This window comes from Palaemon carinicauda, chromosome 4, assembly GCF_036898095.1.
Source record: "Palaemon carinicauda isolate YSFRI2023 chromosome 4, ASM3689809v2, whole genome shotgun sequence".
Lineage (NCBI taxonomy): Eukaryota > Metazoa > Arthropoda > Malacostraca > Decapoda > Palaemonidae > Palaemon > Palaemon carinicauda.
In genome coordinates, this window is record NC_090728.1 from 80,088,506 (window position 1) to 80,112,707 (window position 24,202).

General features: G+C 36.2%; 1 protein-coding gene across 1 annotated transcript in view; it reads left to right on the forward strand.

The window, feature by feature from the left end:
• LOC137640025 (uncharacterized) overlaps window positions 1-24,202 on the forward strand; it is a 131,192-nt gene that overhangs the window by 24,846 nt on the left and 82,144 nt on the right. Inside the window, exons 7-8 of the mRNA XM_068372389.1 lie at window positions 7,007-7,071; window positions 9,038-9,160. Coding sequence (XP_068228490.1) covers window positions 7,007-7,071; window positions 9,038-9,160 — 188 coding nt within the window. The remainder of the gene's footprint in view (window positions 1-7,006; window positions 7,072-9,037; window positions 9,161-24,202) is intronic.

Consider the following 24,202-nt stretch of genomic DNA (forward strand, 5'->3'; position numbering starts at 1 on the left):
GTAAATGGAACTCTAACTATGAGAATAATGAAGCAATTACAAAAGGAGTCAGAGTTAAAATGACAAAGTAAGATAGCAAGTAGCAGTCAGCGAGTGAGTAGTCCAGTTGCTAAGTAATTGAATGCGATAGCTGAATGCGATAAAACCCGTTTCAATTATTTTTTTTTTTTCAGTTATTAACATTGACTCAAAACCATTGTCCTCCATCTGTACCTGCAACATAGTAGTGATCGTTGCAACAACATATCACCCTGTGTATGAGAAGACGGAATCCGCAGAAGTATATGCAGCTATACGAGTTTGATAAAAAGACCTAAAAAAACCATTACAAATTATTTATCCTTATCAAAGGTGGCCATTGTGTGAATAACAGCCCAATTCAACTAATATCCCACGATTAATATTTCACTCTTTATGAATAATTTTGGGCGTCATCAAAGTCAATTTGTAATCATGATTTAAAAGTACAAATTTCCTTTGTGGATAATTGAACGAGCTTTCCTCTGCTTCCCTAACGTAACGTTTCCCACTACCTCTACTTGGAGTAACATACGATATTGTCAGCTTTCTTCAGTTACAATCACCTTTAGGCTACATTGACTCCATTTCATTTAAATGGTCTTGCAAAATATAAAAGTAACGTAGATGTTACTTTTGTTGTCATTCATTACTTTATTTATTGTAGCAAACACAAGAATTGAAAACAATATACAGTACAACAATATATGATTGTAGATTATTAATGTCTAAAACTTGGAATAGCCTACGTTATGTTTTTCTTCTAGCTATTATTATTATTATTATTATTATTATTATTATTATTAAAGTATACTTAAGTATAATGCTATCACTAGATCATTTTTACAGAAAACATAAATGGTTTTATTTGTTGGCGGGTGGAGAGTAAACCCACCCTACAAACGGAGCAATCATCCCTTGGATTCCCTCCTCAGCGCATTACAGACGTGCTTCTCTGCTGCCTCATAATCTGGCTATTTTGATCTTTTTCTTTATCTTTAAGACTGTGCGCTTTTGATAATGGAGACTCTACGAGTATACATGAGGGTGGGCCCTGGGAACCCTGGCCGTATGTGCGGTAGGTTAGTGAGCAAGCCTATTATGGACTACATCAACTTTGTGCTTCTGCAGGGGGTATGAATATATTCTGTAGTAAGTGGAATTTAGGAAGATGAAGAAAATACTATGAGGGATTCTTCAGCTCTGGAATTGACAGTATTCTCTTCTGGAAATTCAAAGCTTGCTGTGTCTCCTCCTGGTTCCTTTAGAGCTGGGTCCCCTAAACTAACTCAGAAGGAGGAAGGAGATTCTAACTTACACTAGTTCGAGGGGAGCACAAGTATCCCCTTCCCCTAGCAAAGGTAATACGCCTCTGCCTCTTTCTCAAAGTTCGCTTTCTTTTGTGCTGCCTGACAACAATATAAGCCTGTGGATGTTACGGGCTCATTGGAAATCGATGGCGCCCTGTCCGCTGAAACTATTTCGGAGGTCGCAGCAGATTCCAGGATTTAGAAGACTTCTCTTTCTCATGCTGCACCCTCCTCTTCAGCTATACCACCTGCTGAGAAGCTACAAGACATGTGACCATCTATGAGCCGTCCCCTGTTCGTGGATAAGAGCCTATTTCTTATTCTGCTGCAGGATAGTTGTTGCATCCCCCCAAATCCTTGAGACCCATAAAGCCTGGTAATGGGTGAAAGCAGCAAATGCACACTTATTTCCCACTCCATACCTCTCCCTCAGCTGGTTTTATGGAATGACGCCTGCTGCTCTGGAGAAAAGAAAGAAGTCACCAAAGTCCTGCAAGACCATTTGGCTGGAATTTTGTAGAACTTCGACTGATCTCTCTCCATGTATATGTGAGAGAAGGGGAGCAATACCAAGAGGCAACCCATCCCAGGAAGGTGTATCAATATGTGGTACAGGAGCTCACGCTCTCTCTCGTATGGGACCAAACACGCTCACTGCTGATCAGGATGATGGGCCCCGACCTTGTCGTATTCCTTCTCCCGGGTGTTCATTTGACTCCTTGGAATCTCTTACAAAGACTACTGCCCCCAAAAAGTCTACTTGTAGTGGGGGAGGAATCTTCGATCTTTCTTCTCACTCATATGTGCAATAAGAGCTTCCCTTTATGAGAGCATAGGGCAAAGTAAATAGCAGGTCTCCTTGTGAAAGTCACTGTAGTCAATTGTCTCCATGTGGTTTGTCCCACCGTAATCATACATAGTGAAATCTGCCGCCATGCACCTGGGCTTCACTCACTCGGTCTCCATTCTCCAGGCCTACGCGTTCCTAGTCACTAAGCGCTCGGTCTCCATGTGCTCCATTTCCTTGATCGGTCACCAAGTGAATGGTCTCCTCGCTATATGACGCCACGTGTTAGGACACCACGAGATAATGGCTCTGGTTTCAGTTGGGACTCTGATCATCATTCACCTTTTCCTACCCTAAGATACCAACCAATGCACTGAGACCTTCCAATACACTAAGAAACTTCTGTGCACACAAGTATTGTTACTCACAGGGACCACTCTACATCACGAGATCTTTCCTTGCCATGTGACCGTTCTTTGACTCAAAAACTTCCTACACCCTAAGATAGTTTTAGAGGCTAAGACTTTCTAATATTTCTAAGAGAGAGGGTGCTGAAACATGTGACATTCCAGGACCGCTCTCATGCTCATACAAGCACCAAGATGCATATTTGCATTCACACTATATTTTGCAATGTTTGTGTCCATCCAGGCATAGGCATTCACTCAACCTGCTTGTATGCCATTTGGTGTCACACACTCATGTTCACCCTCCAGAGGCGAAGTGTCCTAGTGCCTCTTCATCCTCAAACAGCTCGAGAACTAGGTGCAGTTCAGACTCTGAAGGGGAGCTTGATTGTTGTTTGTCTGTCACTTCTTCCTCTGTGGTTTATCACCCTGGTACCTTCCATGGTCAGATCAGCTAATACTTCAAAGAGATGGAGAAGTCTATCAAAATATGTGTTGAGTTTTCTTCCCTCTCCTTGAGAGTGGGGAAGAGTCTTTGGAAATTGTCAATCCTAGGGCACCTAACTCCAGTTCTGTGACAGTTGAAACTGAAAATCTCGAGATGCAATCAAAATTCCTCGAGGTTGCTGTAGTCATTTGTAAGTTCAATGAGCTTATGTAGGCTTCCACAGCACCCATCAAGGGAGGGATGATGGCCATTGATCATTGCTTTGGAACCCCTCAAAGGTCTCAACCCACTATTGAGTTGCCATGGTAAGTTCTTGCTCATGAGGTTCTTGATATGGTTGATTCCCATATCTCTGGTCCAAGGAATTCCTTATGATCCAGTTATTTGGACAAGATCTGGCTGGCTACGCGCTTTTTTGACAATAGAGTCTACACTCTGGGAGAAGTAGACCCATCTTTTCTTCCCATCAATTCAGTAGCAGCAGTGCTGATGTGAGGGATTCCGCCAAAGTGACTCGATCATAAGGGCACATCATTCTCGCCCCTTCAGTATGCTGCCATTGAAACTGCTTCCATGACCACAGGTTAGGGATAGTCATGTACATTGTCATGACCCAGTATTTGGTAAATCATGAGATGTGGAAGACTTGCACAGTCTAGTCCTTTCAGGTGTAACGGCAGAAATGTTCTTGATACATCATTTAGCTAATTAGTAAGCCAACTAGGTCCTAAAGAGGAGGGATGCAGCTGCCTCCTGCTTTATCAGACAGATGGGGCAGGAGGAGTCACTCTCACTGAGGTATGATGGTGCTAGAGTCTGCAGCCATTTCCTGCAACGGGAGGTGGAGCTGATGATTGAGAAAATGGAAAAGGTAAGCCATGACTCCTTGAGCCCTTATGCAGTTATCTTTGAAGGGCCTTAACAAGATCTTCAGACCCTATTACACTGCTGATATCAGCGCTGAAGAAGTCTCCTGCAACCTTCAGAGCCAGATCTGCACCTCCAACCCCTTCCTCATCCAAGAAAAGTGTGGCCAATGCTTCACGATTTTGCCTCAAGCTAGCCAGTCCAGGAAAAGGGGTAGAGGAAGAAAGAGGACACTGGAGTTGGCAGTCCCCTCCTTCAGCTGCCGTTAGTTGGGGGATATCTGTCAAGCCATTAGGCACATGGTTAACATGGAGTGGAGTTGGGTGGTGGAAGTCCATTGGGATGGATACCACCTTCCTCTGATCAGCTCTCAGCCTCACCTCATTCACAGCTTGTTGACGTTCATGTCCTACCCTCCGGAATGTAGAAAGCTCTGGCACTAGCAGAAAAGGTGAAAGTGATGAAGGAGAAAATTGTGCTTGAGGTCATCTGAAATGTTTTGCTAGGCTTTTACTATTGACTCTTCCTGGTGGAAAAGTCTCCTTGGAGCTAGAGACGAGTTATCAACCTCTTCCCACTAAACAACTTTGTTCTACAAACTCCAATCAAGATGGACAAGGCAAGTACTATACGATTTGGCGTCAGGAAGGAAGACTTCATGCTTTTCGTGGACCTAAAGGCACATAATTCCAAATATTGATTCATCAAGCTAATAAAAATTACCTCCGCTTTATCATTGGACTGTCTACTTCTCCCCATGTGTTCATGCGAGTATTCACACTTGTCTGTACTTGGTACCATTCAAATTGGATTCATCTTTTGATGAATCTCGATGATTAGCTGATTCTGTCGTCCTCGAGGAGGCAGTAGCTCTAGTATTGAGACAGACTGATTTCCATTTGGCCATGATGTAGGGATCATGATCAATCAGGAGAAGTCTAGCCTCATTCTCAAGCAGAGAATAGAGTTCCTGGGTATATTGATAGACACAGCAGCAGCAAGAGTTTCCATTGGAAAACCTCATAAGTAGGCTTGGGGAGGTAGTACAGCTATATCTGCATGATCAAGCACTTCTGGTTTAAGTGGCAACGTCCTCTGGAACATCTTTCATTGTTGGAGAAGCTCATTCCACACTGATGCCATGACACCAGCGATCACGACAGTGGTCACCACTGGTCAGCAACCAGTGATCTCCATACTTTCTGTTCCCTATGGGAAAAGAAGTACGGGATGATCTTGTTCGGTGGCTGCATAATGAAACTTACCAGGGGAGTTCCACTTGACTCCCCACCTACGTCGATGCTGCAGTTCACAGACTCATCTCAAGAGGGTTGGGTCACACACCGGTGGAACCAGATTGCCTTGGGAATAAGGTCCATAGAAGAAAAGCATCTGCATATCAACCTGCAGTAATTACAAACATCGGCACTAGATTAGCAAGCTATCAGAGAGAGTTTGATAGGGCACTCAGGAGTGTTGATGAGTGACAACACTAACATCATGGCCCTTGTCAACAAGCAAAGGACACTGTTTCACGGTCCCTTAGTGTATTGGCGAAAGTGGGTGCACACTTGGGTTCTTGACAATGTTGTAAAACTGTCAGCAAAGTTCATTCCAGGTATGAGGAATTTTCCAGCAGACATGCTTAGTAACCAGGGACAGGAAGTAGTATCATAGTGGTCTTTACATCCCTGTGTGGCAGAAAGGCTGTTTGCCCTTTGTGGTTCCCCATCAATTGACCTGTTCACCAGCCAGCCAAACAAGAAGCCTCTAGTTTTTTGGTTTCTAGATCAAGACCTGGTTGCAGAGGATACCTTCCAACATCTGTGGAACAAAATTGATGTGTTCGCCTTTCTGCCATTCTTTGTGATTCTTCGATTACTCAATAAACTGTTGATGGCATTGAGTCTCAAGATAACCCTGATGGCTCTCAAGATTCCACATGCTGAATGATATCCAGACCTTTTGATGCTCCTTGTCAAGGTACTGAGAGAACTACCCGGTTTAACCACCTTCCTCTGTTAGACCCACCTACAGAGGTACCATAGGTCAGTGGCATCCCTTGCACTTCATGGTTAGTGACCATCCAGCATCTCCTCTGAGTTAAAAAGCTTTCCATGAGGCACTGCACAGATGTCTGGATTACTGTGATGATCCTCTGCAGCTGTTTATCAGTACAAGTAGTTCATCTTCTGCAAATGATGTCCTAGAAGGGAATCTTCTCCGGTAAGAGCCTCTGCAATTGATTGCTGATTTCCTTGTCTACCTTCATCAAGAGAAGTTCCTACCAGTCTCTGTGGTGAAAGGCTATTGCTCAGCCTTAAATCAGGTTTTCTCAATGAAGGGTTTAGATGTTTCCTCTTCGTGAAAATTGTCTATGTCTATAAGGAGCTTCAAACAGTCCTGACATCCCAGAGAACTCAAACACCTGGAATTGTCCATCACTCGAATCCTCAGCTCTCTCAAGTGGGCACCTTATGAACCTTTGAGAAAGGGATTTCACCCTCAAGACTGTCAACGAACACTATTTCGTTCGGGTATTATGAATAAATCAGACATGTCTATTCTATAGCCAGCGAGAGGATGGAAGGACCCTCTAAATCCCGTTTTGAAGTCCATATGTTACTGATCAATTTAACATTGTTTATCTTTGTATATATGTATATATATATATATATATATATATATATATATATATATATATATATATATATATGTATGTATGTATATATGTATATATATACTGTATATATATGTATATATATATTTATATATATATATATATATATATATATATATATATATATATATATACAGTATAGGCTATATATATATATATATATATATATATATATATATATATATATGTAAATATATATATATATATATATATATATATATATATATATATATATATATATATACTGTATATTCCCTCCGTTTTATATTTTATTCTATACTCCTCCATTTCTTTTTCTGCACTTTTCCGGTTGGGGCCCGAGGGTTTGCAGCATTTTTCATCCTGAGCTGCAGCTCTGTTAGTAATGATAATGATATTAACTATATTGATTATATGATTCTAATTGTTAAATAATGTCCTGACATACATCAATCAGATTTTTTTTTCATTCACGTGAACTAGCAGTAATTCAATCATTTTCCTCTTCAGGGCGAGCCTTTCATTAGAGCCTTGGATACAATCAATCTCAATTCGCAGGATCCTGAGGCTATAAGGTGAGTTCACCTAAAACGCCAAACTGTCAGTAAACGCCAACTATGATTTGACATGTTCTCAACATGTTATTCATCATTGTTAGTATGTCGTCGTGTTTTATTACTATTTAGTAATAGTCCGTTTCGTTTATTTACATTCACAATCACTATAGTGACCATTAGTTTGTCTATTTTTATTAGTGAAAATTGTATTGAATAGTTTCATAATATCTATATGCACAAAATGTAATAGGAGTAATCAAAATGTAATTCAACTCTACAGTATTGAAACATATCGTGCTTAACAATTCTTTAAGGTATTAACGTAATCTATATTCGAATCTTTATATGACCTAGATATTGTCTCCCAATACACCTTCCGTTGAAATTTATCTTTTACATTACAGAAATAACCTCTTAATTGTGTTTGGTTCTAATGTCGTCATCATAGGTACTCGAATAATAGAAAAACTGTTATTACTATTCATTAGCCTTCATTAACATAATTGCCCACAACATATAGTCATGAAAACCCTCGTCAACTGGCATCATGTTGAGTTAATTTGCCATAATGCCTTCCCACAACAGCTCTTCACTCATTAGGTCAAAGAAGTATGGGCGTGCCTCCCATGAAGAGGATAATGTCGGGACAATAGAAATTTGGACAGTAATTTTCATGTCTCGAAAAAGAGACAAATACCGTCCATACTTTGTAAGCAATTTTATAGGTTCCTGTAACGATCAGATCCCTTAATGAGAGCGAAAAGAACAAGAAAACAATTACTCTGTTTTAACAGTAATTAACTGGATTAATTCTCTCTCTCTCTCTCTCTCTCTCTCTCTCTCTCTCTCTCTCTCTCTCTCTCTCTCTCTCTCTCTCTCTCTCTCATTTCCTTTTCTTTCCTTATATAAGTTTCCTTATCATTCTTTGTTCCAATGCTGTACTCTATCACCTCTTAAAACTTCATAAGATTTTGGTACCTGTTTGAACAATTTTCTAAAAAGAGTTCCAAAGGGATTTCGTAAAAGAATACATTCTGACGATGGATGTAAATGGGTGAAGTCGTTATATGGAGATCTCTAGTATGACCTTTGTACTTGTGGCTCTCTTATGATCTCAAATCAAATCAGGTTACGGATGATATACAGTAAGGACCCAAAAGTCTTTATGAAACAACTCGATGACTAAACATCTATAGAATATCAGCTATATTACTTTCGGCTTTCAACCTTATCCCAAATACGTCTTAAGAAACCTAACAGATAGCGTTGTCTGTGAAAAATATAGTCAATATGGTATCTTTATGACTTCTAACTTTGAAGCTCCATATAGCGAAACAACAGTTGCTTGCGAATCAGAATTTTGGTGAATAAAGGATTTTCAAATTTGTAATTTCATTTAATGGATCTATATAAGTTTTTTAAACCGAATTTAAGGAATATAATTATTTCCCTTGGCAGCTTCATTTAGTGAGGCTGCAGTGGTTTGTTGATTTAAAAAATAGCTATAGGTTTTTTTTTTTTTTTTTTTTTTTTTTTGTGATGTAGGTTTATAACTGAAGTTAAATAAGAATGAATAACTTTGATTCAGTAACGTTTACGCTTTGTAACTATCGATATCATCTTTGTTGCTACCACTAGTATTTGGATTTTTTTTTTATATTCTCGTGATAATTGTATTTCTAAATATCAAGCTATCAAAGTCATCTTGTCCTCCTCTGGGTATCGGATACAATTACTTCTATAGTCACAAATTCCGCAATACAAAATATACAAAATACCTGATCAATGGCAATGTCCTCTTAACAGGATTCAGTGTTTACAGTAGATCCCAAAAATATGAGGAAACCCAGAAGTTAAAAGGTCTTTAAAGGCTTCTTATAAAAAATAATCTTTATTATTATTATTATTATTATTATTATTATTATTATTATTATTATTATTATTATTATTATTATTACTATTATTATTATTATTGTTATTTCAGGTCTATAAAGAGAACGGCTAATCAGCTTCCTTTACCATCTTACGCTAATTGCAGCCAATACGAAGGATTTGAAGGGTTTCTTGTTGATCTCTTGAATATTCTGAGCGTCGAGATGAATTTTACGTAAGTAAATCTTATGTTTACTAGATAAAAGCATTCTGGTAAAAACATTAGTCAAACTTATTGGAATAATAATAGATTACTCATGAAAGGATAGAACAGCTTTAACAAATTCACGGAGCAATTTCCACATCAGCAAGCTTTCATATATTTTCATATGATTTTTGTTGTCGAAATGATCATGACTTTAATCCTAAATATTCATCCCCTGTCACATGAATTTAAAAACAAGTTGATGTATGCAAACAATGATACATACATCAACTTTGATAAATTATGACATTAGAAATTTTCATGGTGTCTGAAAGATTAACATACTTCACAATTATCCAGAAACAGGTTTCAATGAAAGTAAAGAAATATGCTGTACATGTACAGTTCAATAGTCCTGAAATTAAATGAACAGAATTTGGTTATTAGAAGAGATAAATGCGTTGGTGTGAGCATTCTACCTTCTACAGATCTGGACACCTTTTACATGATAAGCAAAATATGACACCCACTTTTCGAGAAAAAAAATGACTTGCTCATAGTTACAATTGAGATAAAAGGAAAATATAATTTGTAAATTCCTTCAAGAAATTTGTGAACACACACACATATTATTTACACAATATGAGTTTTGGAAAAAAGGATCCACATTACAATAATCATAGATATCTACCATAGATGACGCATACGTGTAGAGGCCACGGGAGCCTAACAAGGTCGGTCGGTAGAAATTCAGTTCTCACCATAGTTCATTGTTAGTTTGCTGCAGTTTTGTGCTGCCTTTGGCTGCACCAACAAACGTACAGTATAGTCAAGACAACTAGTGATATATTAATGACTGAACACACAGAAACAAACTCACACAAACATATATATATATATATATATATATATATATATATATATATATATATATATATGTGTGTGTGTGTGTGTGTGTATATATATATATATATATATACATACATATATATATATATATAATATATATATATGTATGTATATATATATATACATATATATAATGTCTCCTAATTCGTGATGATTCCATACACCTGTCGTAAGATATTCTATAGTGACAGGTATTAATTATCATCAAATATATATTTAAATATAATAAAACTCCTTGCCCATAATGTAGACTGTAAATTCTTATGTAAAATGTTCCCTCCATATAGGATAAAAGAAATTTAGAAAGGCAACCGTTGGTATCGAAAGAATTTGATTTTCAATTAGGCGAACTTTCTGGTCTATAGAAGTTATATAAGACAGTAGGTAAGAAGCTGGTTCTGACTTAATCTTCAACATATCGTCATAATAAAGTTACATCTTGCCTGCAATAATCATTTCGACTTGCTTAGTTTATTACCTTTATTAGCTTTCAATGCAGTCATTCTGACAGTTGTTGATTGCCTTGCCTTAATAAAAGTCTGTGTGAAAAAAACACAAATAACATCAAAACATCAAGTTGAAACGTATTCAGACAATAATATGGCAATCACATATCCGCAAACCACCTTTGGTACGTATATTTTGCTCACCTTAAAACGTTCGGCCTGTGCGTCTGGACTGTAACACAGCCTTGAAAGACGTGCAAAAGGGTCCTATCAAACATAACCACGTCTCCACCAAGATCTAAGCAGAATTAATAGAGTACAGGGTTAGACCGCTTCGGACCAAAATAAGACAATTTCGCGCATGACGTCACGTGGCTGCACTGACTGAGGTTCAAGTAAAAAGAATCCATCAGTCTGTATTTAACCGCACTAAAGTGAAGAACAAGGAGACTGTCTTACACCAGATTAAGATGCTCTTCACCCTTCACCTGGTCCAGGAGCCATACAGTCATTGTAAGGGCCCTGACCTGGTAAGTTGTTTCAATCCAACGACCGACCGAGATAATGGCTACAATTGTTCCATGTATGAAAGCAGATATTTCTATTTGCTACCATGGATTAAAGTTACTGAAACCTGGCAAAGAAGCTACCTAAAACTTTAATTCCTTACATACATCACTATGCAAATTTACCCAATTGAGTTATTGCTCTATTTGTCCGAGCCCTCGTTTTTTTTTTTGGGGGGGGGTGGGGGGTGTGGGGATGTGGCAAGAGGTCCTAAACAAACACTTAGCTTCTGAAAGAAGTCAAAAGAGAAAATATACAAAACTAATAAAAAGCCAGTTTCATAATAAAGAATTAAAAAGTTGTACTTTCTCTCTTGTTTGCATGTGTACTTTCATCATACAGAATGAATTTTAAACAGAATTTTCTTATATTGTTTTAATGTTGAATGATTTGACTTGCTGATGATAGTCAAGGCTCATAAAATATGAAATAAATAAAAGAAATGAGGTTCTTAACTAATTTTACCGTGGGAGAGATAGTAGTACCCGGAGAATTATAGGGGACTTCCCTCACATAAGGTTGTGAAAGAGAATGGGTGTGGGCAAGCACTTCCTATTATGACCCTTAATTTCTTTGTTTTGGTTTTCTCTCTTAATCCTGCTACCAATAACATCACAAATATGAGCAGTAACGACGGGACGGTCTAACCCTGTACTCTATTAATCCTGGATCTAAGGAGACAACGTCTGTCTGTGCGCACGTGGGTGGAGCAAAGCTACGTCACACCGAGAATGGCGTGGAGTATGATAGTATCTAGAGATTTTTCGTTAACCCTGAATCTGCCTCTGGATCTATTTCTTTATAAAATTAGATAGATTGTTTATATCAGCAATGTAGTCTTAAAGTATATGATTTAATATTTTATTAATTATTTCATCATTGGGTTTTATAGGGAAATAAAAAATGGAACACCAAGATCATGAAATTATAATAACAAAAATAACTAAGTTCACAATTACAATATCTAAAATTATGAATAAATATTTACAGAAACAAAGCATAATTACATTTTTCGTTTGTTCATCAAAATTATAGACATATATTATACTCAGAAAAAATGCTAAGAAAATTGTTAGTGATAAAATCAAATATGATAAATTTTTCTATTACCGTAAACTAATGGGAATGAAAAATTTCTTGCAGTTTGATACATATTCTCTGAAATAAAACAAGACAAATTCATTTTACCAGTTTGCCCATTTCTCGTTCTCACTTCGTGTTTTCTTTATATTTTGATTTAAAATGCGTATCCTAAAAAAAAAAAAAATAAAAAAAAAAAGAGATACATCGTACGAAGAATGTTATTACTTCTAATGGCAGCAATACAAATTTGCCATTTTACCAACCAATGTCTTCGTAGCCTTCTTCTCAGCTTTGAGAATTTTATCTGCATGATAAGTGTGATAAAGTGTTTCCATCTTTTTCAATTTCTCATAAAAATCACAAGTTGGTTGCATAAACTTCCCCTTTTCTCTGGATATAGTCTCAATCCAGGTTTTGTCTCCTAAATCTTCAGTGGTACTTAGAAATTGGTGATGAGAAATTCCCCAGCTATATAACCTCCAACATAATGCAATCGTTCAGTTTCCATTAAGCCTTCAAAGTTAAGTTCCTCAAATGATTCTATATTATCATCAACAACTTTTACCTCATCCTCTTCAAATACCAAACTATGATGATACGAAATTGAAAATATCATTGCAGACATTCAAAGTTCTCGATCAAGGGCTTCTTCCTCATTACAGATTTCTGAGCATTGGATAAGTGAGCTTTCTGATAGATTCATGACATAATTTTCTTATTCTGTGTTATATTTGCTGCCCACTAAAGCGACGTCTTTTCCTAGAATATAAGCTCTTATTCTATTTTTCACTTGAATTGTGGATGGATGTTTGTAACATCCTCCCATCTGCCTTAAGCAACCAAAGAAATGTTCTGACACATCCTAATTTAGCCTATGAGTCATTATGTATGATATGTCATCCTTTTCTTTTAGCATTGAAAGCAAGTTTTCTAAGGACCTTGAAGAGATAATCAGTCCCCTCTGAAATGGCAACAACATATTATGTTCACAAACTCGCATTGACCCGGCAGTAGTAATCATTTCCTTCAACACGTTATTTTGTTTATTCAATCTTCAAACCTAGGTAGTCCGTGACTGCTTTTAGAATTGAAAAAATCGAACCAAGTATCAAGTATTTCAATGAATTTGTTTGTGTTTGCCCAGTCTTTGCTCTGAAGTAGACCCTTTTCTCCAAATTTTTTTATTGTTTTTGCTGTTGTTTCAGACAACTGAGTGGCTAATTTGACATTCATTCTTTTTGTTTTAGAAATATTAATAGGATTTTCTGATAGATGATGAGCAGCTTTTAAATCTTTACTACTACTGATAATTTCCACCACACACGCAAACGTTCACCACCCTGACCGAGGCGGAATCTGGATTCGTTAGTGAAGAGAACTCCTTGCTACACTCTGTGTCTCCACCCACGATGATGTCTACAGTAATCCAAATATTCTTTTCGATATCTGCGTGTCAGAACCGGACCAACATGGGACCAATGTGTACTTAGCTCTCTCATAAAATCAGCGATTGGTGAAGCCAAGGCCTATAGAATTTTACAGGTCAACCCACACGCAGCTTTCGCTTGGATAACCGTTATTAACCCTGGAAAGGTACGCTACTCGGACACCCCTTTAAGGGTATACTCGGTCGCGCACGACCCCGACCCCAAAAAAAATTCAGGAAAAATTTAGTCATGCATTAATCTGTATTGTTTGACTTGCTAAAAATACTTCAAAGAATGCTAAATACTACTGAAAATATAAATGATACCCATCTACAAAATAACTATTTATTGGAAATATATTAAAAATTTAAGTATACAAAAAAAAGACGACGTAAATATTCACAAAAAATAGAAATATACATATACACATAAATCCCTTTAGGGACACCTCTTAGATGGCAAAGCAACAGCGTGTAATTGCTGGAAATGAGTTGGACCCATAGAAGTCAAAATCTGAAATGAAAAAAAAAAAAGGTAATTTTTTTTGGCCAAAAAACTAGTCCAAGTTTCACTCATTTTTTCTGGTACCTAAATGAAATAGGAAGAGGCTAATTTCTTTATAGAATAAACTCATATTATCCTAGAACAGAAATACATAATAAAATGTGCACTAAGATGTAATTTACTGTTATATCAGGGGCGAAATCTAAAGGTCATTTTTTGACGGCCTAGTTTCACAATGTAAATTTCTTATGAAAATCATTGTATCTCCTATAAAATATGATATTTATGCATTAAAATATACCAAAATATCACGAATTCTATACAGAACAAGAATATATAGAGATATGCCAACTTACCTTTCGGGTATGTCAACAAAATGGCCGCAGACCGCAACAACTCTTACAGCCCAATCTACCACTTGAAATGAAGAATGGTTATGTAAATTTCAAGGTGTTATTTATTTATCTAATTATTAGTGGATTAGAATAAAACTGATATGATGGCTTTCTGGATGTTTGACAATTATTTTTATCATATAAAATTTAAATTCTTTGAAATAAATTTTAGATAAAAAATGGGTGATATCTATTTTATAAAGATTAAAATTTCCGTATTTATACAAACAAGTAGTAAAAAAGAAAGTTTCATGATTTAACCTAGCTATAACTATCAGGTACAGTTCAGATACAAGACAGTTTGAAGCTATAGACAAACAGGCTTCCTGCTCCTCAAACAAGTGGTGTTTGTCATGTGGTCAGTCTTAGGTGGGCAGCTATGACAGTGAGTCCTTTCAGGAAGCTTGATGTGACCAACACAAAGTTGATACCATACTTACAGCAAGAGAAAATAGAATTAGTAACTAATAAAAGTAAAAGGATATCAAATAGCAAATCGGTAGCCAATCAAAGTAAAATGAAATCAAAATAAGAAACTGCTGACCAATAAAAAGTAAAATAATATCAAATTATTATATATACATAAACTATGATCTATAATAATAATAATAATAATAATGATGATAATAATAATAATGATAACAATAATAATAATAATAATAATAATAATAAAACACTATATAAATCAATTTCAAGTACCTAATACACATAAGAAAAATATTGACAAATGCGAAGGAGAAATTATCAGAGAAATAAATATCAAACACATGAGGTTGCAAGCTCCATATTATCATCAACATCTCTTTTTAACTCCATTAGAAGTGTGTTGATGACATCCATGCCGAGGGAATACTGTCTGCTGGCCATTATTGAAGATAAATTCAAAATAAATAGAAAAAAATCAGAAATTTGCAAAAACTAAAAAAAATTCAAAAATTAGCATTTGAGGGAAAATGGACCTCATGGCAATATATGGCATCTAAGGCAAAACCAATGTCATGCAAGTGGTAGACACATCATCCACCCACACTTTCCAACTATAAAGAACCAAACAAGTATCAACACTGTTCGACAATTTATAATTATGTAATAACTTTGCTGTTTGATCACTTACCCCTATAAAGGTATTTCAGGGTCGAGGTCGACCCCTGGGGGGGGGGGGGTAAAAAAACGGGGAAGGAGGGAAGTTAGACGAAAATCAGTGCTAAAGCAGACAATGGCATGTAGACTAGTCACCCCTTGCAGGTCGATCACTTCCATATTCGAGACAGCTGATGATTTATGGGGAAAAAACAGGTTTTGAACATGCTGTAGGGGTCGCATACGACCCATCATACCTGTCCAGGGTTGTGACGTCACTAAGTTCAACAACTGAGACACGTGTCCTCTCTCTCTCGCTTTCTTTCTCTCCTCTGTCTCTCTCTGCCTGTTTATCCATAATCTCATTTGATTATACTGTTACTATTATTATTATTATTATTATTATTATTATTATTATTATTATTATTATACTTTTGACATTAATAGTATAAAATAATGATAATAATAATTATAATAACAACAGCCACCAACAACAATGATAATAATAATAATAATAATAATATCAGGAGTATTACAATAATAATTATAATAATAATAATAATAATAATAATAATAATAATAATAATAATAATAATGATGATATTGCTATGATTATTAGTATTCTTTTATTCTTGATACTATTATTACTATTATGATTATACTCCTTATATTATTATTATACTGTTTTTATTATTATTATTATTATTATTATCATATATGATGGAGGTGATTTATATTTATACAATGGTGACCTCTCAATAATCATATCTGGAAATTTAAGAAAAAATATGCTAAGGTGCAAAATTGACCAGACGACAAAAATTTGTGATGTAATTTACTTCATAATATTGCATATTACACACAACTGTACATTACATGCTTTAATCTATTAAAGCTTATTTCTACAATTAATTTTCTTATTTACACAACCAAATTTCTAGTTATTTTTTTCTTGCTAGTTTGGTTTTTACTTATGCACTTGTGCTTTATTATTTTCTTCTTCTATATGTACATTTTGATTATTTTTTTTCTGTACATTTTCTCTGCACTGGAAAATTCTTTGTTATTAATTTTGATATTTTTTTCTGATATTTTTCTGTTCAGAATTCTCATTCTGAAGAATATTCTGCACTTTATGAAATATGCAATGACATCCTCAGGTTAAGAAACCAAATTTACCATGCACTTTGTCAATTTTTTTAAAGCATTTTTTTCACCTTTTAGTGAGGTCTCCCCTGTAATTGATGGTAAACGTAGAGTTGGAACTGCCCCAGGCTTGAATTCTATGCATCTTGGAGAAATCAGTTTCCCAAGTAGTTCATATTTTAGATTTCTTTTAAAAGCAGATTTTTCGAAATGCTTGCTGCATATCCGCTGCGTCATGGGGTTAAATTTACCCTTCCTCCTGCACAGCTGAATCCATTTGTCTTTTGTTTCTTTATCTTTCGGAAACCGATAATAATTATAAATTGATTTTCCTATCGAATAATTTGTACAGTCACGCACTGCGCAACTAGGCATCGTGACAAGTTGGTGCGAGTTTACATTCTGTAGGCCTTGGGATCAATATGACCTTGAGACAGACCAAGGCCGTGAGACAGATTGAGTCGGAGAGAGATGGATGTCTGACCTTCTGGGCCGCTCATTACAGACTGTCCATAGGTTCAGCCTAGGACCTCTTTTGAACCTACTGACGTCATGAATGCGCATACGACAAAAATTTCAAGCGGCCGTGGGTTGACCTGTTAAAATTCTATTGGCCTTGGATGAAGCCATCCTCGATACTGGCTGGAATCGAATCCTTAAGTAGTAACCTTGGTTTGGAATTGGTATACATGGTTGTCGCAGACGTTCACGGTCATGTGTACTACCAGTTTGTTGAAGATGTTGGGGGAAGTCTAATAATAGTGGACATGTGACAATTGAACCTTCGGGTCACTTCACAGGTGGATAATCTACCATTAGGCAAACACACTGCCTCTTCTCTTAATAGCGGATAATCGAGGTATTGTTACAAATTTACCCTGCAATTAAACTTGCAAAACAATCTGACATTTATAGGAAAAATGTCAAATCACGCATCATGTGACCACACGTACATGCATGTTGCTTCCACTTTGCATGTTCATCAAATAACATAATTAGTTGACTTTCCCTTTCGAACCATTCCCGTCAGTAAAGCATATGTCCCGAAAAATGATGATACATACAGTATATAATGTCTTTTAGTATATAGGCTAAACACACACATAGTTAGGTAGATACTAAACTGGTTAAGGCTTTCTCTAATAGGAAATAAAGATATATATATATATATATATATATATATATATATATATATATATATATATATATATATATATATATATACACACCCACACACACACACACATATATATATATATATATATATATATATATACACCCACACATATATATATATATATATATATACATATATACAGGTATATAAATATACATAAATATATATATGTATATATATACTGTATATACTGTATATATATATATATATATATATATATATATATATATATATATATATATATATATATATCACCATCTCCTCCTATGCATATTGACGCCGCAAAGGGCTTCGGTTAGATTTCGCCAGTCGTCTCTATCTTGAGCTGTTAATTCAATACTACTCCACTCATCATCTCCTACTTTGAGCTTCATAGTCCTCAGCCATGTAGGCCTGGGTATTCCAACTCTTCTAGTGCCTTGTGGAGCCCAGCTGAACGTTTGGTGAACTAATCTCTCTTGGGGAATGCGAAGAGCATACCCAAACCATATCCATCTACTCCTCATCATGATCTCATCCGAATATGGCACTCGAATAATCTCTCTTATAGCTTCATTTCTAGTCCTATCCTACCATTTAACTCCAAATATCCTTCTGAGGGCTTTGTTCTCAAATCTACTATATCTATTGGAGATTGTTTCATTGTCATACCATGACTCATGTCCATACAGTAACACTGATCTCACGAAACTGAAATAAAATATGGCTTTTATATGTAATTTTTGGCGATTTGATTTCCAAATTTTACCTAACTTAGCCATTGTCTAATTTGCCTTTTTCAATCTTTCACTAAACTCTAATTCTAAAGACCCTGTATGGGAGATCACTGTTCCTAAAGGCTTAAATAATTCTACCTCATTAATCTTTTCTCCTTCCAATGATATTTCATTTTCCATTGCATACTCCGTTCTCATCATCTCTGTCTTTCTTCTATATTATTATCTTCAGTCCAATCCCGTGTGATATTTCATGCATTCTTGTTAGCAAGCAATGCAAATATTGTGGTGTTTTGCTAACAAGGACAGCATAATCAGCATACTCTAGGTCTGCTAAATTCCTATCACCAATCAAGCCCAATCCTTCTCCACCATCTCTGACTGTTCTATGCATTACAGAATCCATGAGGAGGATAAACAACATAGGTGACAACAGATTCCCTTGGAGTACTCTGCTGTTCGCTGAAAATTCATTTGATAAGACTCCATTAACATTGACTTTGCACTTGCTATACTCATGAACAGACTTAATGAAATTTACATATTTAAGAGGAATTCCATAATAATGTAGGACTCTCCACAAAATTGGTTGGTGCACAATATCAAAGGCTTTTTCATAGTCCACAAATGCCATGAAAAGTGGATTCCTATATTCTACGCATCGCCCTACAACATGTCTCAAAATGAAAACTTGGTCAGTGTAACTTCTACCTTTTCTAAATTCTGCTAGTTCATCTCTCAGCTTTTCATCAGTCTTTCTCATCAGTCTCTTTAGAATAAGCATACTGTATATTTTCATAACAACTGACGTAAGTGTTATGCCTCTGTAATTATTGCAATCAGTAAGGTCTCCTTTTTTTTTTTTTTTTTGCTATTTTCACTAACACTCCTAACTCCCATTCATCAGGTTTTGCCTCTTCATGTTACATTCTACAAAATAATCTTGTAAGTATTCAGGGATTCACTTCATTTTTGGCCAGTATTATCTCTGCAATTATTCCATCATATCCACCGGCTTTCCATTTCTTGAGGATAGCATGGATTTCAAACACATTGAACTCATTCATGGGCACATTAAGGTCTTCATCAGCTTCAGGTATATCAATCAAATTATTCCCTTCATATCTTCTATTCATGACCTCACTAAAGAGTTCCATCTAACGTTGTCTTTCTTCCTTTTCAGTTGTTATAACAGATTCATCGCTCTTTTTGATGGGTATATGCTTCTTCTTCTTTGCCCTAGTCGAGATTTCATTAATAATTCTATGAGCAATTTTTACACCATAGCCTTTTCCTGAATTTATAGCTTTGTCAGCCTTATCTGCTTTCCTGTCTAGATATTCTCTCCATTCATTCCTGGCTTTTCTTTTGTCCTCACTATCAATACTGGAATACTTAGCATGCTCTACATTGTAATTTTCATTACTCCCTCGAAAACTTTCAACAATCAATTTCTGTCTTTGTCTCCTTTTTATAGCATTCCAAGTATCATTTGAGATCCATGGCTCTCTCCTTGTAACTGCATGTCCCAAGACTTCACTACCAACTGACTGATATATGTTCTCAATATCACACAATTCTTCCTTAATTGTCTGCTCTTCGTCTTTTAGAGTCTCTAAAACTGCAAATCGATTCCTACATTCAATTGCAAATGTTTCTGTGCTCTTCTTCCAAAAGCTTAGTTGTATCAAACCTATAGTCAATTTCTTTTAGCGATGCAGATTTGCACCGACTCTCAGCGGTGCCCTTTTAGGTCGGAAAAGTTTCCTGATCGCTGATTGGTTGGACGAGATTATTCTAACCAATCAGCGATCAGGAAACTTTTCCGAGCTAAAAGGGCACCGCTGCGAGTCGGTGCAAATCTGCCTCGCTAAAAGAAATGGACTATAGGTATTCTATCTACCTTTCTGTTGGGTGCTTTCAGTTTTAATTTCAGTGTGGCAATGAGGAGTTGGTGATCACTATCAATATCTGCACCTCTATAGCTTCTTAAATTTCTCAGAGTCCTTTTTCTTCCTTTATTAATGGCAGTGCAATCTATCTGATTTTTGTAATTGCCACATGGTGAAGTCCATGTATATATGTGGATGTTCTTGTGTTAAAAAAGAGTACCTCCAATGATAAGATTGTTTGCTGAACATAAACTTATGAAATGTGCTCCATTTTCATTTGCAACTTTGCCAAGACTTTCGACATCCATCACATTCTCTATCCCGTGATTATTTCTTCCAACTTTAGCATTGAAGTTGCCATTCCCTATTTTAATATCACTAGGGTCTCATCTATTACACTCTGCAGTTCTTCATAGTATTTGTTTTTCCTTTCTTTAAGGAAATCATTTGTTGGGGCATAGTAAACTATAATACTCATATTGCACTGCTTTGATTTGAACTTTACCAGTAACAATCTACTATTTACAGCTTTCCACTCGGTTAATGCCTTTTCTGCTCTTGGTGTCATCATCATTTCTACCCCTTCTCTTCCGACTCCATCTGATCTTCCTGAGTAGATATATATATATATTGCCTTGATCTAAAGTTTCCTTACCAATCCCCTTACAACGTGTTTCACTTAGGGGCCAAGATATCCAAACTATATTTCATAAATTGACTCTCCACTTCCTGTAATTTCCCAATCTAATAATCCTATTACCAACTTTCATTTTTTTTTTCTAATATTTATGAACCGAGATATTCTTAGCACCCCGCTACGCCCGGGACTTTGGGACATTCTTCCATCTTCTCTATCCATTACTGACTAAATCCATAAAGGATCCATTGGCTAGATACATCAAAGGATAGCCAGTTCCTTGTGATGTGCAGTGCCTATCTATGACAAGTGACCCCTGCCAGTCCTTACTAATTCTAGTAAGACCAACCGCCAGGCATCAGGAGTTAAAGCCGAAGAAACAGTTTCTCCATCACCTTAAACCCAATCCGTCACCCTGGTGCCAGTGACTTAACGGAGATTTAGGGGGGCATTTCCTCCACATACAAAGCTCTCCTTTCTCCACCAAGTTGCTCATCCACTTATAAGTGTATGACCGTTGGCATACATGGATTGCTAAGATATACCGCCTAGCACGGAATATAAATATATATATATATATATATATATATATATATATATATAATATATATATATATATATATATATATATATATATATACACATATGTATATATGTATATATATATACATATATATATATATATATATATATATATATATATATATATATATATATATATTAGGGGAGAGAGAGAGAGAGAGAGAGAGAGAGAGAGAGAGAGAGAGAGAGAGAGAGAGAGAGAGAGAGAGAGAGAGAGAGTTATTGGGTCCTTTGACTGGCCAGAGTACTACATTGGATCCCTCTCTCTGGTTACAGTTCATTTTTCCCTCACCTACACATACACAGAATAGTCTGGCCTATTCTTTGCACATTCTCCTCTGTCCTGAGATTACTAAACAATTTTTCTTCACTCAAGAGATTAACTACTGCACTTTAATTATTCAGTGGCTATCTTCCTCTTGATAAGGGTAGAGGAGATTCTTTGGCAATGGTAAGCAGCTTTTCTAGGAGAAGGACCCTCCAAAATAAAACGATTGTTATCTCGTCTCGGGGAGGGCCATAGTCTTTGTACCATGGTCTTCTATTGTTTTTGGTTAGAGTTCTTTTGCTTGAGGGTACACTTGGGGACTCTATTCTATATCTTTTTTCTTCCTCTTATTTTTTTTTTAAATGGTGTGTTGGCCAGGCCTAATAGAAGGGTCATGGATGCCTGGTGGTTTATCAAGAGGTGGCCTTTTCTTTTCTGTTTCTTTTTCTTTTCAAAACCATCCTCACTGCCATCCCTTTCACTGAAGTGGCTATTCTGGAGGGTATCTAACCTTACATGGTGTATCGGCTGCGTCATGTTTAACAAATTTTCCAACTTTTAATTCTTAGTCTATTGGTTTTATCAATCACTTTATATTTATTTATGTACATATTGTTTTTGTTATCATTATTGTTACGTTAGTTTTTAAGTATTATTAATCTTTTTACTGGTGTTAATTATTGTTCTGTCCGGAGACATTGATTGAAATCTTGGACCAGTACATCCAAAACTTTGTTAGTGTCGTTTACTGTATTGCAAATATTCAAAGACCTTACAATTGTGTCCAGAGAGTATGATATTTTGTATTTAGAAACTTTGGCCTCTCAATTGAGGCACTCATCTGAGCTCCTTATGACTGGTTTCAAGAACCCAATACTTTTGAAACAGAAAGTCATTCCTAGTGCCAGGGGAATGGCGGTGTATATTAGGGCTGAGTACCCTGCTTCTCATATGTTCTGCTATGAATGTGGATGTCATGAGATTCAGGTAATAAGAGCTTTGGGTAAGCTTAAAATCTTCTATTTGTCTTCGATTTACTGGGATCCAGACGTGGATAATTCTATCTTCGATTGTCTTCTTACCATTATGGCTAAGATACAAGATGATGATAGAAAGGCCTCTTTCGTTTTTTTTTTTTTTTTTTTTTTTTTTTTTTTGTGTGGTTTCAATGCTCACCATAGGGAGCGGTTAAATTATGTTTCTCCTACTGATTACCATGGCTTAAGAGCTTTGGACTTTACCTCTGAATCAGGATTTGAAGGTACTCACATGTCGTAAGTGCTTCCACCTCGTATACACTACATTCCCTGGCATTAAGTAAGGTTGGTTCTCCAGTAGGGACATCTGATCATACCTTGATTTTATTAGTAAGGAAGGCTGAGCAGCCTATCCCTGATGTGTCATACTAAAGTAAGATTTACATAAAAGCTCAAGCAGACTGGAATGGCATTTTGAGTGATCTTTGGATCTTGAATTGGTCACAATTGTATAGTAGTGTTAAGCCTGTTGTTCCTTTGAATGTTAATCTAGTCAACATCATGGGTAGGCCTATCCCTTCTAATATACTAAGGCACCAAGTGAAAGAAAACCTTAATTTAATGATGCTTGTAGACACACTTATTTGGAGAAGCAGGAGGCCTATCATCTTTGAAAGGGTAAGAGATCAGATCTGACTTGGAATAAATATGCTCAGGTTACATCTTTTGCTCAGAGAGGTTAAGTTTCAAATGAAAAGGAATGCAATTTAACCATAAAAGAAAACCTGTCTAGTACAACCCAGGAACATAAGTGGTGGGCTACCCTTAAATCTGCACTCTTGAGTGTAGACATAACAGTTTCTGTCACTCACTGTCAAATGGAAAAGACAACCCTTTTGGCTGATGTGCCAGACAGTAAGCAAAGTAATGAGATACTTGATCGTCCTTCTTCCTTTTTTCCTGAAGCTAAACTAATTAGTTTAGCTCTTTGGTCTCTTGAAATTAAAGCTCTCTTGATGGGCTTTGATGCTTGTGGAGGTGCAATACCCAAATGGTATTTTTTCTTTATTTTTTATCAAGACTGCGGATTTCTTAGCTTCAAAATTATCTCTTAGCAAGGAGTTAGTAAAAAGAGCTTCATTTAGCACTTGTTGGAGAATTGGTAATGCTACTTTATTATGTAAATGCATTTGTGGTAGCTCAAGGCCACCTGATTACCAACCAATTTGCATAACTCCCATTTTATCTAAATTTTTTTTTGTCTTT